Raw genomic sequence first — 11946 nt, forward strand, 5'->3', positions numbered from 1 at the left:
TCATGTAGACTCCCGCCAGCGATCGAACGTGAAGTGCTCTGTAGCCTTGTGAAATTTTTCACATGTTGATGAAGTTGGCTCAGTGTGGACTCTGGTTTGTCCTCGATAAATTGTAAGGCGAGTTCCCGAACGTCGTTGTGTTCGGAACCCTTGAGGCCACAGATCCACACCAAACACTTCATCTGGTCAGCCGTGATCTTCGACATATTTGATAGTTCGTGTCGTTTGTTGACTAACCCAGTATAATCGTCGAAGGTTCCTCCACTGGTATTCTCGCATTTACTTTGGAAATACTGATACCTTCGGGCGAACTCCGACCCTCGGTGTCCAAACAGTTCCTTGAGTTTTGAGATCGTGTCTGCGAAATTCAAATCGGAGTACTTTTTCGGGAGTATATGGGCGTCGTATTTCTGGAATGCGTCTTGATCCAGTTTTTGTACGATAAACCGGACTTTCGCAGTGTCATCCAGTGCTGCTCCTTCCTTCTCGAGCACACTCTCGTAGCGGTTGAACCACAAATCGAATGTTAAACCATCTTCGGGGTCATACCGGAACTCGGGGATCTGTCTCATGAGAAGGTTCATGGTCGTCGTTTCTGGAGTAGACCGTGGGGTTTCTGATGAGTTCTTGTCCCTCCGTATCTCCTTCATCAAGCGTGACATCATCGCCTCGAAGTCTTCCTTGCTAATCATCCTCGTCGCCAGTTGTGATAACTCTCACTTCGCTAGTCGGATACAGAGCTTCGTCGTTACAGGATGGAACTGAATTGTTCCGGGCTTATTCCTAGCCCTTTTATTCGTCATCAAATGACTTGAAAGTAATGATTATTATTTGGGGAACTCCCGCGTTCCCACAGCCAAGGCCACCCAAGATCAAAGCTCGGGGGCGCATAACTCGGCGAGGAGTCTTCGGACGGAGGAACGGATACCACAGGGAGCATCTGATGAAGTAGACCTTGCATCTGGCACAAGGACATTTGAGGGTCACGGTCGGGTCAAACAACCATTCGCTGTATCCCGAGAGGGAAACACCGGAGAGAGGAACTGACGCCGCAGCGGGCCTCTGATGGAGTAGGGCTTTCCTCATGCCCAAGGTCATCTGAAGGTCAAACTTCAAGCGTCGACATAACAGGCGAGGATGGACGGCGAGGATGAGAGGAACAGACAGCAGGCGCTGATCTTCGGCAAAGGCCGCGGACTGAAGAGGACCCCAGTGAGGACCCGAGCCGTCCAGCGTGCGCCGAAAAGGACCAGTGCCGACTACAGAAGGAACCCGGAGAGAGCGCCAGCTCCCCGATCTCCACCGAGCGGTCGGCAGGGGTAGAAAACAGCGCTGCCCAAATGGACGGAAGTGTAACGGAAGAAACCGAAAGCTTCGTCGACGCGTCAGCAACGACCGAGGAGAGGGAGCCCCAGCGGTCGTCAACATTGCTTGGAAGCTGCCAACCGCTCCAAACGAGCAGCGCCAAGAGGTCATCCTACAAGAGGAGGCGAGCCGATAACGCGAAGAGGAGGAGAGAGGAATTCGACCGATCGAGTGAAGACCATTCGCTCTGCACAACCCTCATCGAGGGAGGGGTCAAACGGCCCACGGAAAAACTACCGGATCTCTATGGGGAGATGCACAAGGTGCTTATGAAAGTCCGAACACTGCAAGCGATGTTAGAAGCCGCTACGGAGCACACGAAGGAAGACTTCGTGAGGGGCAAGCTAGCCCAAAGATGGTCGACGCAGGTACGCAGGTAGAGCTAAGCTCCGTGCTGCATGCGGACACCAAAGCGAGGAGGGTGGAAGAAGCAAAAGAACTTCGGAAGACGATCGCGGAAGCCGAGAGGAACCCAGCGCAGCTAGCGCAGCTGCTAAACGATCCATGGCCAAGGGAGGCGCTCACCAAGACCAAACTGGTCCGAGCAAGCATGCAGACAACGAGGAAGAGTGATCCTCGTGCGAGAGGGCGATACGAAGGACAAGGAGAGACTGCGACTCATCGAGATGCAGTTCCCCGGAATGGAGCACGCCAAAATCCTCAAGGGACTCAAACCAGGATGCATCGCGGAGATCTCCAATAGCCCAAAACTGTACGACCGAAGAAGCGTGCGGGAGGAAATGCTACCGGTGCGGGTGAGAAGACCATATAGCCAAAGAGTGCAAGGCAGCACCCAAATGCTATGTGTGCGGAGTCGAAGGCCACCGAGCGGACTCCCGGGAGTGCCCGAAGCAGAGGGAAGTGAAGAGCAAGGACCCGGCTGCGACCGCGAGCTCTTCTTCATCGAAGAAGAGGCCCCGAAAACGCAGGGGTAACAAAGACAAGGAGGTATTCGAACTCGATCAGGAATTCGAGGATGCGGCGGCCGCGGAAAAAGAAGTACCGGCCGCTGTCCAAGAAACACAGGGAGCGACGGAGCAGGGAGGAGCTCCGAAGATGGGAAACACTCAGACAAAAGCAGAGGAAGCGGGGCAGACCCGTCCAAAAAATAACGATGAAGATCAAGGCTCTGCAATGCAATACTAACAGGTGCAATGCGGCCCACAACCTCCTGGATCACACCCTGGAAGCTGCAGGGTATGATATTGCCCGACCACGGACAACTCGATGCTGGACAAGTCGATGTCGGACAAGTCGATGTCGACAACTCGATGCCGAGACAACTCGATGCCGGACAACTCGATGCCGAGACGAGTCGATGCTGAGACAACTCGATGCCGGACAACTCGATGCCAGACGATGCGCGCACGGAATCACGCGTCGCTACAGCTCACAGAGATTCGAGAACCAAGCGAGTAGCTACAGCTGACTGAGGATCGAGAGCCGATTGAGAGAGACGCTACAGGCTGACACAGGAATGATAAACGTGACCAGCCTTATGTATTCCACTGCCGAATCTTTCAATGCTGAAAATATAATACAATCCCCTAGCAATTCCGCTGGCGTACGTTTCGTCTGGGAAAATATACTCTTCCATATCAGAATCATTCTCCGAAAAGCTGTAAGAGTCAATGGTGCTAGGAGCCTCTATGGCAGAAAGTCCAGAGAGCTTCGTCTGTCGTTCCAGTCATTACAATACTTTGAGCCACCATCAGTTTTGCCATCCTCGGGTAGCATGCTCTCGTGGAGTTCTATTTGGAACGTTGTGCACGAGGGCTCTGAAATCGTTCGATTCGTAAGCTACTACCATAACAATTCTCAAGCTTCAATCAAACGTCCTACGAATCCTCCACGAACAAAGCCTCCTAAATTCTATGTTCGAAGAGAATAGCATCGTCCTCCGGTGCGGTAGTTTCGCAACCCGGGAGACTGAAGAGGGTCCACGGAGGCCACCTGTACATCAGAGAGAAGTTGAGTAAAGACGGTGGTACCCGATTCTGGCGTTGCCACCGAGTCGGCGCTTGCAAAGCGCGGCTGCACTCCTGTGTCGAAACGGATGAAGTCATCAAATATATGATAGGCGTTCACAGCGATGAACCGGATCCAGGGTCGATCGAAGTTGCCAGCAAGCAGTGTAGTTTGAAACGTCGTGCGGTGGAAAGTCGATGCGCGCCAATCCAGTTGATTGAGACTGCGTTCGGAAGATCCTCCACAGCTGCCAAGCTCTCCGCTCCACGTCCGGAGTCCATGGCTCGAATGGTCAATCGAGCCCGGAGAGCAGCATCGAGACCCCCCGCGACACCGTTGAATCGAGCAGCTATCGTGATACCCCCTGAGTTCACCGTGTACGAGAGTGATCCAGGCGTTTTCGAATCCTTCCTCCTAGGCGACTCAGATGACTTTCTCACGACTAGATTTTTGATCATCTTCAGTTTTCGATATGAGTCCAGGTATTCATGTGGCCACGACTTATCTCAAAGGCATTCATGTTTCTCCGATAGGTGAGGGCGACGAGCAACGGATTCTCTTGTTTGGACGAGAATCTGTTTCCGAATGGATCCGGCTGGTGCGTAAAATATATGTGGACGGCACCTTCAGCCTATCCCCTGGTCTCTTCTATCAAATTGTCGTGATTCTGGTTGAGCGGGATTGCTTCGTCCTACCGGTCTGTTATGCTCTGTTACCTAACAAGACCGAAGAGACGTATCGTCGCATGATTCGACTCCTCCGAGATGCATGGCCTGCTCTGAGGCCTCAAGCGATATCAACAGACTTCGAAAAGGGACTCATCAATGCGCTCAGTGAAGCCTTCCCTATCGCCGAACTTCACGGTTGTTTCTTCCACCTAGTGAAGAACTTGAAGAAAAAGCTCAGTGATCTGCACTTGATGAGTCGGTACCAAAACGACGGGAATTTCTCGCTGTCCGCTCGCACGATCACCGGACTAGCCTTCGTCCCCCCCCAAGCCATCGACCATGTTATCGCGGAATTGGCGGTTTTCTTGCCCGAAGACTTGATGCCGGTGCTGAAGTACTCTGAGGACACATACGTAGGCTCGCTGCAGCATCTTCTCCCTGACGGGAGCGTAATCCGGCGAGAACCAATGTTTCCGGTCGCCATGTGGTCCGTTTATGAACGTACTCTGAATCAGGATTCCCGAACAAACAACTATGCCGAGGCGGCTCACAGACGGTTACAGACAGAATTCGGAGTTGATCATCCGTCGTTGTGGAGGTTCGTCGATGGCTTGAGGAAAATTCAGCATCATCGCGATATCCTCCTGGCTCGATACATCAACGGCAACCGACCGACTGCGAAACGCACCAAATATCTCAAAATTGATGAGAGATTGTTTGAACTCGTGAACACGTTCGAGTCTCGAACACCAGTTGAGTTTCTTCAGGGCGTAGCGAGCAATTTTCTCATGGAGGCTTAGTAACCCGTGAAGATTACGGGTTGCTCTGCATTTGTCCCCGAAACTTTCTTATTCAAGGATCATGATCTTGTTCCATCATGATCTTGTCAAGTGACCCGAATCATAAAGCCATGAATGGTACATCCACTAGATCCGCTCGACGGCTCATGCGGAGCCGTGGTGAATTAAAGAAAAAAACTTCCAAATACATGGCGATAATGAGCGAATTATTTGGTGAACGATTTTTTCTTCCTGTTCCTCCTTAGTAAACGATAGGAATTTGATCGGGTGATCACAAGTCGATCGCATCCTGTCCCCGCATCGAGTTGTCTCGGAATCGAGATGTCGGCATCGAGTTGTCCGACATCGAGTTGTTCGGCATCGAGTTGTCATGTACCGAGATTAACGAGAGGACGCGACAATATGGACCACAAGAGATATCCAAGCGAAGATAGCAGCGAAAGGAGGAGGAGACGGGTACGTCTGGATCGTTATCGGAGCAGCTGTGATATACAGCTGCTATATCTCGCCGAACTCCGGGACCGACGGGTTTGACAGATTTGTCGACAACCTGGAAGGGAGCCTGGAAACCTGGAGCCTGGGGAGAATGTTGGTCGTGACCGGCGACTTCAACTCCGCGGCAGAAGAATGGGGCAGCAAGCAAACGAACGAACGGGGAGCGAAGCTACTACAGCTGGCCGGTCGACGCGGCCTCCTCATAGCAAATGACGGAAGAGAGCCAACTTTTCAGAGAACAATGCAGGCGACGATACAGAGATCCTTTCTGGATCTCACCTTCTACTCAAGCGTCACACAGGCTGACGTAGAGGGGTGGAGGGTGCTCAATGAGGAAGCGATGAGCGACCATCGCTATGTGGAGTTTTACATTCGAAGAGGCAGACAACAAGAAGATGATGAAGAAGAGGAAGGCAGAACGGGCGGGACGAGTTGGAAGTGGAACCCAAGACGTCTCGATTTGGAAGTAGTGAGGAGTCGGATTATTGATGCGAAGGCACGAGAGGTACCGATGGAGACACCAGAGCAAATAGCTGCGGTGATTCTGAGGGCCTGTGAGAAAGCAGCGAAGGGCACGCCCTCGAGGGGCCGGCGAACCAGGAAAAACAAGTACTGGTGGACAGAGGAGATTGCCGAGGCACGGAAACGGTGCGTCAGCCTTCACCGGAGGCACTTCAGGTGCGTCCAGCGAGGGAAACTCAATGAGGCGGAGGAGGCAGCGGAGTGGTACAAAGGGGCGAAGAAAGAACTGAGGAGACTAATCCAGCGCAGTAGAGAGCGTTGCTGGCTCCAACTATGCGAAGAAGTCGAACGGGACTCCTTCGGAAAGGCATTCAAGATCGTTATGAAAAAGTTAGGGGCTACGGCGCCGAGACTGCCCGCCCCGATGCGATGGTAGAACGAGTGAGGAGCGTCTTTTCCCCTCGCGGCCGATCCGACAATCGACGTTCGGGGAAGACGAGGTTTACGATTTCGAGGCAGTCACCGCGGGTGTCGACGGTGTTCCGCCGCACAGTGGTCAAAAATCAATTCCTAGGTGGACAAAATTATTTCGATGATTTTTTCGATAGAGTTCCGTTTCCCGAATGAGGCGTGAGACTTGGAAGGTGTTTCCGGCCTCCAGCTCGCCCGCGGAGACGATATTTGAGGTCTTGAAATATCCCACCAACTTTATGCATGCAGATTTGAGAGAGACGAATGCTCCACGACTTGAATGATGGGTGCCTAACGGATAGGGACTGCCTTCTGGTTCATCGAATATCTTTATTCCAGGACGTTTGATACCTCAGTATGTACGTGATAAGTGATAAGTAATGCGTATCCGCAACGATGTGCCCATAGCTCCGTACGCTTTGCACATCCATTTCATCGCTAGACGTCTCTATCGTCGTCCTCACAGGCTTCCCTGCTCAGCTCGCCGAAACCGTTGTCCACGTCCGAGTCCCTAGAAAGATCGGAGCCTTCTGATTCAGTTTCGCTGTCCGTTTGCAGTTCTGTATCAAGACGAGATGTTGGAGCTTGGGGCTTCAATAGAGCTTGGGCCTCCGGTTCCAGGAGCGCACTCTTCCTACTCTGCGCGGGCTTTTGGAATTGCGCGATGACGGGATCCGATGTTATGAGAAGCATCATCATTAGATCGGAGTTTGAGCTCCCGACTATCCTTCCTAGTCCTTCCTGAGATCCTTCTGTCGGAAAGCCAATGGGCACAGAATGATGGCGGATGATCTGGCTGCTATGGTCCAATATTTTGTGAATGGTAGGTTTCGGGGAGTACCAAGGATAGAGAGTCGATAGCAGACTTTTCGTTTCATGAGTGTAAGACTGAAATTTGTCGGCATCGATCTCACTCTTCGCGGATAGCGTTGTCAGGATTACTCTGAATCGAACGATGAGACTCTCGTCGATTCCCGTGATCTTCGAGCTCGTGTGTGAATTTTCAAAAAACCTCCTGGCCGTATTTCCGTCGTTTGTGTTGCCCGATCCTTGTCTGGGTTGGTCCACGATCAGACCGAGCTTCTCGCGAAATTTCTGCTGTATTTGCCTTTTTCTCATCTGCATGTTCACTTTCTGGATCTTCGGCACTGTTCTAACCCTTAGTTCCATCCTGTAAGTCATGTTCAGAAAGAATTCCAAGCTTCGAATCCAGGCTTGCAGAGTCTGAAGTCCGAAGCTATAGTTTTCTCGCACATCCTCGGCGAAGAAGGAAGCATCTTGCGACTGCTTCGGTGTGGCATTGCATACGAAGCAAGTCTGCGTGGATTTCACACCGGTGAGAGCGTTGACAACCTTCCCATCGACCATGGTACAGACCATTTGATGTTGCACGAACGCCGAGTCCTTCGAGGTTCCCTCAACTGGGACTTCGATGCCAAGGAGATGGTGCCAAAGATGATGGAGGGGGACGAGGCATGGACGATGGTCGAGGGCTATGTGGCCACCGTGATTGGCACGAAAGAGGCCCTGGGGCGGACCAGGCGCAGATAGGCCGAAGAGGGGACAGAGGACCGCCGAACCCAGCCACAGGCAGGAGCTGAAGGAGAACCTGAGGAGGACCGGTACCCGCCGGGATTCGGCACAAGAGGATGAAGACACCGCAGAAGCGCCAAGGGCCCCCCTGAGGCAATGTCTTGGCTGACGGACGGGGAGGGGGCTCGAAGAAAATTTTCTCATGTGTATCATATATAATATATACATATATATTTAATGCACATATAATATAAGCGGCAAATAAATTTGCCGGCCGCAAGTGCGGAACCGGCCCCCGGAAAAAAAAAGATTCGAAGCGTGACGCAGGACTGGAAAGTTCCTTATAATCGATGCCAGCCTGCTGAGCGTATCCTTTCAAAACAATTCTTGCTTTGAATCTTTCGACTTTACCCTCAGCGTTCCGCTTTGCCTTGAAGACCCACCGAAAACCTAAGCTTCGACGTCCAGGTGGGAGTGTGGTCAATGTCCACACATTCAATGTTCTCATGCTGTTCATTTCAGCTTCCATGGCTTCAAGCCATTCCTGACCTTCATCAGAATTGATAGCTTCTTCATACGTATTGGGTTCTTTTATCTGGTTTGAGTTGCTAATATTTGCGATGGCAATATTAGTGGGATGTCTTGCCTCATTCGTTTGATACGCGGTCTTAATGAAGCTAAACGTTCAGGGTTAGGTTTGAACTGTCTTCTAGGTCTTCTTCTGTTGTTTCTTTGAGTTCTAACTTGACTGTCTCCAGTCGGGAGCGTAGGGAGAGGGTTGCTCTCGTTTTCTCGTGAACCACTCGCCTGCGGTGATTCGGTCGGTGTTTCTTGATTCTGGTTGATATCTTCTGGTTGATATCATTTGGTCACTCAGCTCCTGCTGGTTGTTCACTTGTTTCACTGGCTGGAACACTTTCTGGATTTTCTGGAGACAATCGATGGGTTCCGCCATTTTCTTCATTACGCGCACTGCCACTGTTCAGTTGGCTTTTCTTCGGGAATACGACATCCTTCGTCGTTACTACTACTTTCCTGCCAGGTGACCGGACTCTGTAACCTGCTTCTTCTGTGCCTAGTCCCACAAGAAATCCAGGGATTCCTCGGGGATCAAGTTTCTTCCTTGTGGGTTCCAAGTTAACGTACGTGCATGGAGTTCCAAACGGTCCGAATCTTTCGAAGTAAGGCTTTTTACCAAAGAAGATTTCGTAGGCTGATTGATTTGTGACTGGGTTGATTGTCACGGCATTCAAGACATTTGCACTATAGCTAATTGCATCTGGCCACAGGGATTTGGGCAGTTTGGAATCTATGAGGATGGCTCTTGCAAATTCCACTAGTGTTCGATTACTTCGTTCTGCCATACCATTCTGAGCCGGAGTTCTTGGGTTAGAAGCGGTCTGATCAGCTCCGATATCAGTGAGAATTTTGATGACAGTAGCATTGAAGAACTCACTTCCATTGTCCGTGTGTAGCCGGTCGATGTCACGTTGGAACTTGTTTCGGAACCATCGAGTGTATTGTCAGATACCTTCTGCTGCTTGTTCCTTCGTGTTCAGGAAGTACACTCTTCTGAAGCGACTGAAGTCGTCTGTCGGGCACGTGAAATGATTGACCCCGGTTAGAGAGCGTTGTGCGGGTGAGCACAAGTCTCCATGGATGTATCCTGGTCTTTTCGCCCTGCAGTCTGCGGGTTTGGTTCGGTAGGTGCTTCGATGCTGTTTTCCTTGTAGACATGATTCACAGTTGAAGAAGTCATCTTCATACTCGATTCCTTCACGGTCCAGGGTTTCCTTGATTTTACCTTTATTTAAGTGCGCTAGAGCGTCGTGAGCGGCTTCCTTGGTACTATAGCTTAGAGTCTGCAGACATTTGGGCTCACTTTTGTCGATGTTGAGGACGTACAGTCCTTCCTTACATTCGGCTGTCGCTCTACCCTGACCGGTGGAGATGAGAGTCCTCTCGGGGTTTATTGAAACCTCGTAACCATTTTCTGTCAATTTTCTAACAGAGATGAGGTTTGTATCCATTTTCGGTGAAGGATATTTGGACGGTTTTTCGAGCTTGGGCGCTGAGTTCTGAGCGAGGCTTCGATCAATGAGATGGCACAAACGATGATCACCACAGTAGAATGAACACAACAGACGTGGAGTAAAGCCGAACGGGAATTCTCCTCAAGTGCTGAAGACCTTTATTGAACTAGCCTATATACTACTAGATACATGCGGTCAGAAAGGATTAGTCTGTACAAACTATCTAGTATGCGCTTTCGACATAATCGAATGCGCTTGAATACGTCCGCGATTAGCGGGTTGCTGATTACTGGCATGGTCAATCTACGATGGCCTACTTCTATGGGTTTGGGAAACTGTAAACTAGTCAAGAATGAGTAGTTTTTCTATCATTCCCTCCCTTTTTCCATACTCCATAGAAATTGACAGCTATTTGTTTACCCAAACAAGAAACATAGCTGATTATCTGAATTCCGCGGGGTGCGTCGGAAGTTTCGATCTCCGGGCGGTCGTTGAACTCTACCATTTTTGAGTATAAAAGAGCGCGCAAAAAACTGTGCTGCTACCCACAATTTTGTTTACGTCACTCAACGAAGTTTTGATTCAGCTGCATCAACGGTAGTGCCGGTTCCGTTAGATTCATGAGTATGCTTTCTGAGGATCAGGAACAACGTCCTGTCATCATGGACCGGAACTCGTCTACATCTAATGAAGATGAAGTCTACCCATGTGATATCAAGCCACTTCCTGTTCTGCCCAACTCCAGTATCGTCTCAGAGGCTGTATTACAACCGTTTGAAACCTGGCAGCAAGAACAGACGATGATGCGTCGGTAAATCGAGAATCTTGCACTGCAAGTTGCCACCCTGCGTACAGCTGGTCAAGGAGATTCTACTGCGATGATGATGATCAACCGATCACGTCCAGGCAACAGTGAACTCACGAGACCTGAAATCATCGCTCTCCCAGACATCGCTGCCCAATCGGATGAGTCGACGTCAATAGTGGAGACTCGTGCTCAGCCTAGTACCAGCTCGGCATGTATGCAGATGGTCAAGTTCTACTCATCCTCAGCGGCCCACATCATCTCCGTATGTTGCGATCGAGGCCTCTCCTGCTGGTGATGAACGGAAACTTCCTTCTCCAAAAGGGTTAGCAAAGATACTTACGAAGAAGGATGATCGAATTTGCTGCGTACTCAAATTTTCAACGATCGTTCTAGGCTTGTGTTCACTCGTTTCCATCAGTACAGTGATCGGCGTTCACTTACATCTGAATGGATTGATAACGGCCGATCCAGACAGCAGTCTTTCATCGAACAGCAAGAGCTCAGAACAGTTTTGGAGTACGAGATCCGTAGCCCTCGAGCAGGATAATGAGAGCAGTTTGCCCATGATTATAAGACAAATAGGAAGTGCTGATAGAATCACAACCACCGAGGCTCCCAGTTTGTTTCTTAGTTTACCGGAGGTGACAGCTAGTATGTTGGGCCGCAGTTGTTTTGAAGTTTCCGATTGTTTTGTGTGCCGATTAAGGAATGGTGATTGTGTGACATCGAAAACAGATTTCTCGTCTCTCCTGGAGGTGAGATAAAAAAATCAAGTACGGATCCCAGCCTACGCAACCTCTCGGAGAAGCGGTTTTTTAGAACATTATGTCGGAGTGACCTTTATACCCTTGTTGTCTAGCAGTAGAATACAATTTTCAATGAGTTCACTGAGTTTTAACATTGAAAACTTCTCATTCATTTGGAAGGGGTTACACTGTCTCTTGATACGTGCTTTCTAGGTTCGGAATACGCTCGTAGTCGCTTCTAGTGGGTCTCAGTCTCGAGAGTAGAAACATATTTAAGGCAGTACATAATATGATCGTAGTGATCAGGAACAGAACGAACAGACCCAGCAATATTCCGTAACTTTCTCGGCTTGGCTCGGGTTCCGGAGCCACCGTTGTCGGTCGGCTTGTTGTGGTTACGGGATGATGCCGGCGAAAATCGTCGTAGATAGACGAACCTCCCGTCGTATCACCGTCTGGAGAGATACAGACGGTGTCTGCATCAGCCGCTCCTCTACAACTGGTTTCGTCGTCTATGCAAACGCACGGAAACACTTCCTCCGAGACTTCTGTGATCGTACAGCATAGATTTGACTGCCGACAATCTGTATCACAGTC

At 50.3% G+C, this 11946-nt stretch overlaps 2 protein-coding genes across 2 annotated transcripts in view; one reads left to right on the forward strand and one right to left on the reverse strand.

Annotated features, from left to right (window-relative positions):
* LOC108865058 (uncharacterized) overlaps nucleotides 1-692 on the reverse strand; it is a 2069-nt gene extending 1377 nt beyond the window's left edge. Inside the window, exon 1 of the mRNA XM_018641707.1 lies at nucleotides 63-692. Within this exon, the coding sequence (XP_018497223.1) occupies nucleotides 63-692 (630 nt within the window). The remainder of the gene's footprint in view (nucleotides 1-62) is intronic.
* Nucleotides 693-2479: 1787 nt separating this feature from the next.
* Nucleotides 2480-4801, forward strand: LOC108865059 (uncharacterized). The gene is made up of 3 exons (XM_018641708.1): nucleotides 2480-2562; nucleotides 3581-3687; nucleotides 3798-4801. Exons 1-3 carry the CDS (start codon nucleotides 2480-2482, stop codon nucleotides 4799-4801), a joined length of 1194 nt encoding a protein of 397 aa, XP_018497224.1.
* The last annotated feature ends 7145 nt before the right edge of the window (nucleotides 4802-11946 follow it).

Source organism: Galendromus occidentalis, unplaced genomic scaffold (assembly GCF_000255335.2).
Source record: "Galendromus occidentalis unplaced genomic scaffold, Mocc_1.1 scf7180000075990, whole genome shotgun sequence".
Taxonomy (NCBI): Eukaryota; Metazoa; Arthropoda; class Arachnida; order Mesostigmata; family Phytoseiidae; genus Galendromus; species Galendromus occidentalis.

Coding starts and splice junctions, on each gene's coding strand:
- LOC108865059 (XM_018641708.1), top strand. CDS start 2,480: ATGAAGATCAAGGCTCTGCAATGCAATACTAACAGGTGCAATGCGGCC. Junction 2,563..3,580: donor CACACCCTGGAAGCTGCAGG/GTATGATATTGC, acceptor GATCCTCCACAG/CTGCCAAGCTCTCCGCTCCA. Junction 3,688..3,797: donor CGTTGAATCGAGCAGCTATC/GTGATACCCCCT, acceptor GATCATCTTCAG/TTTTCGATATGAGTCCAGGT.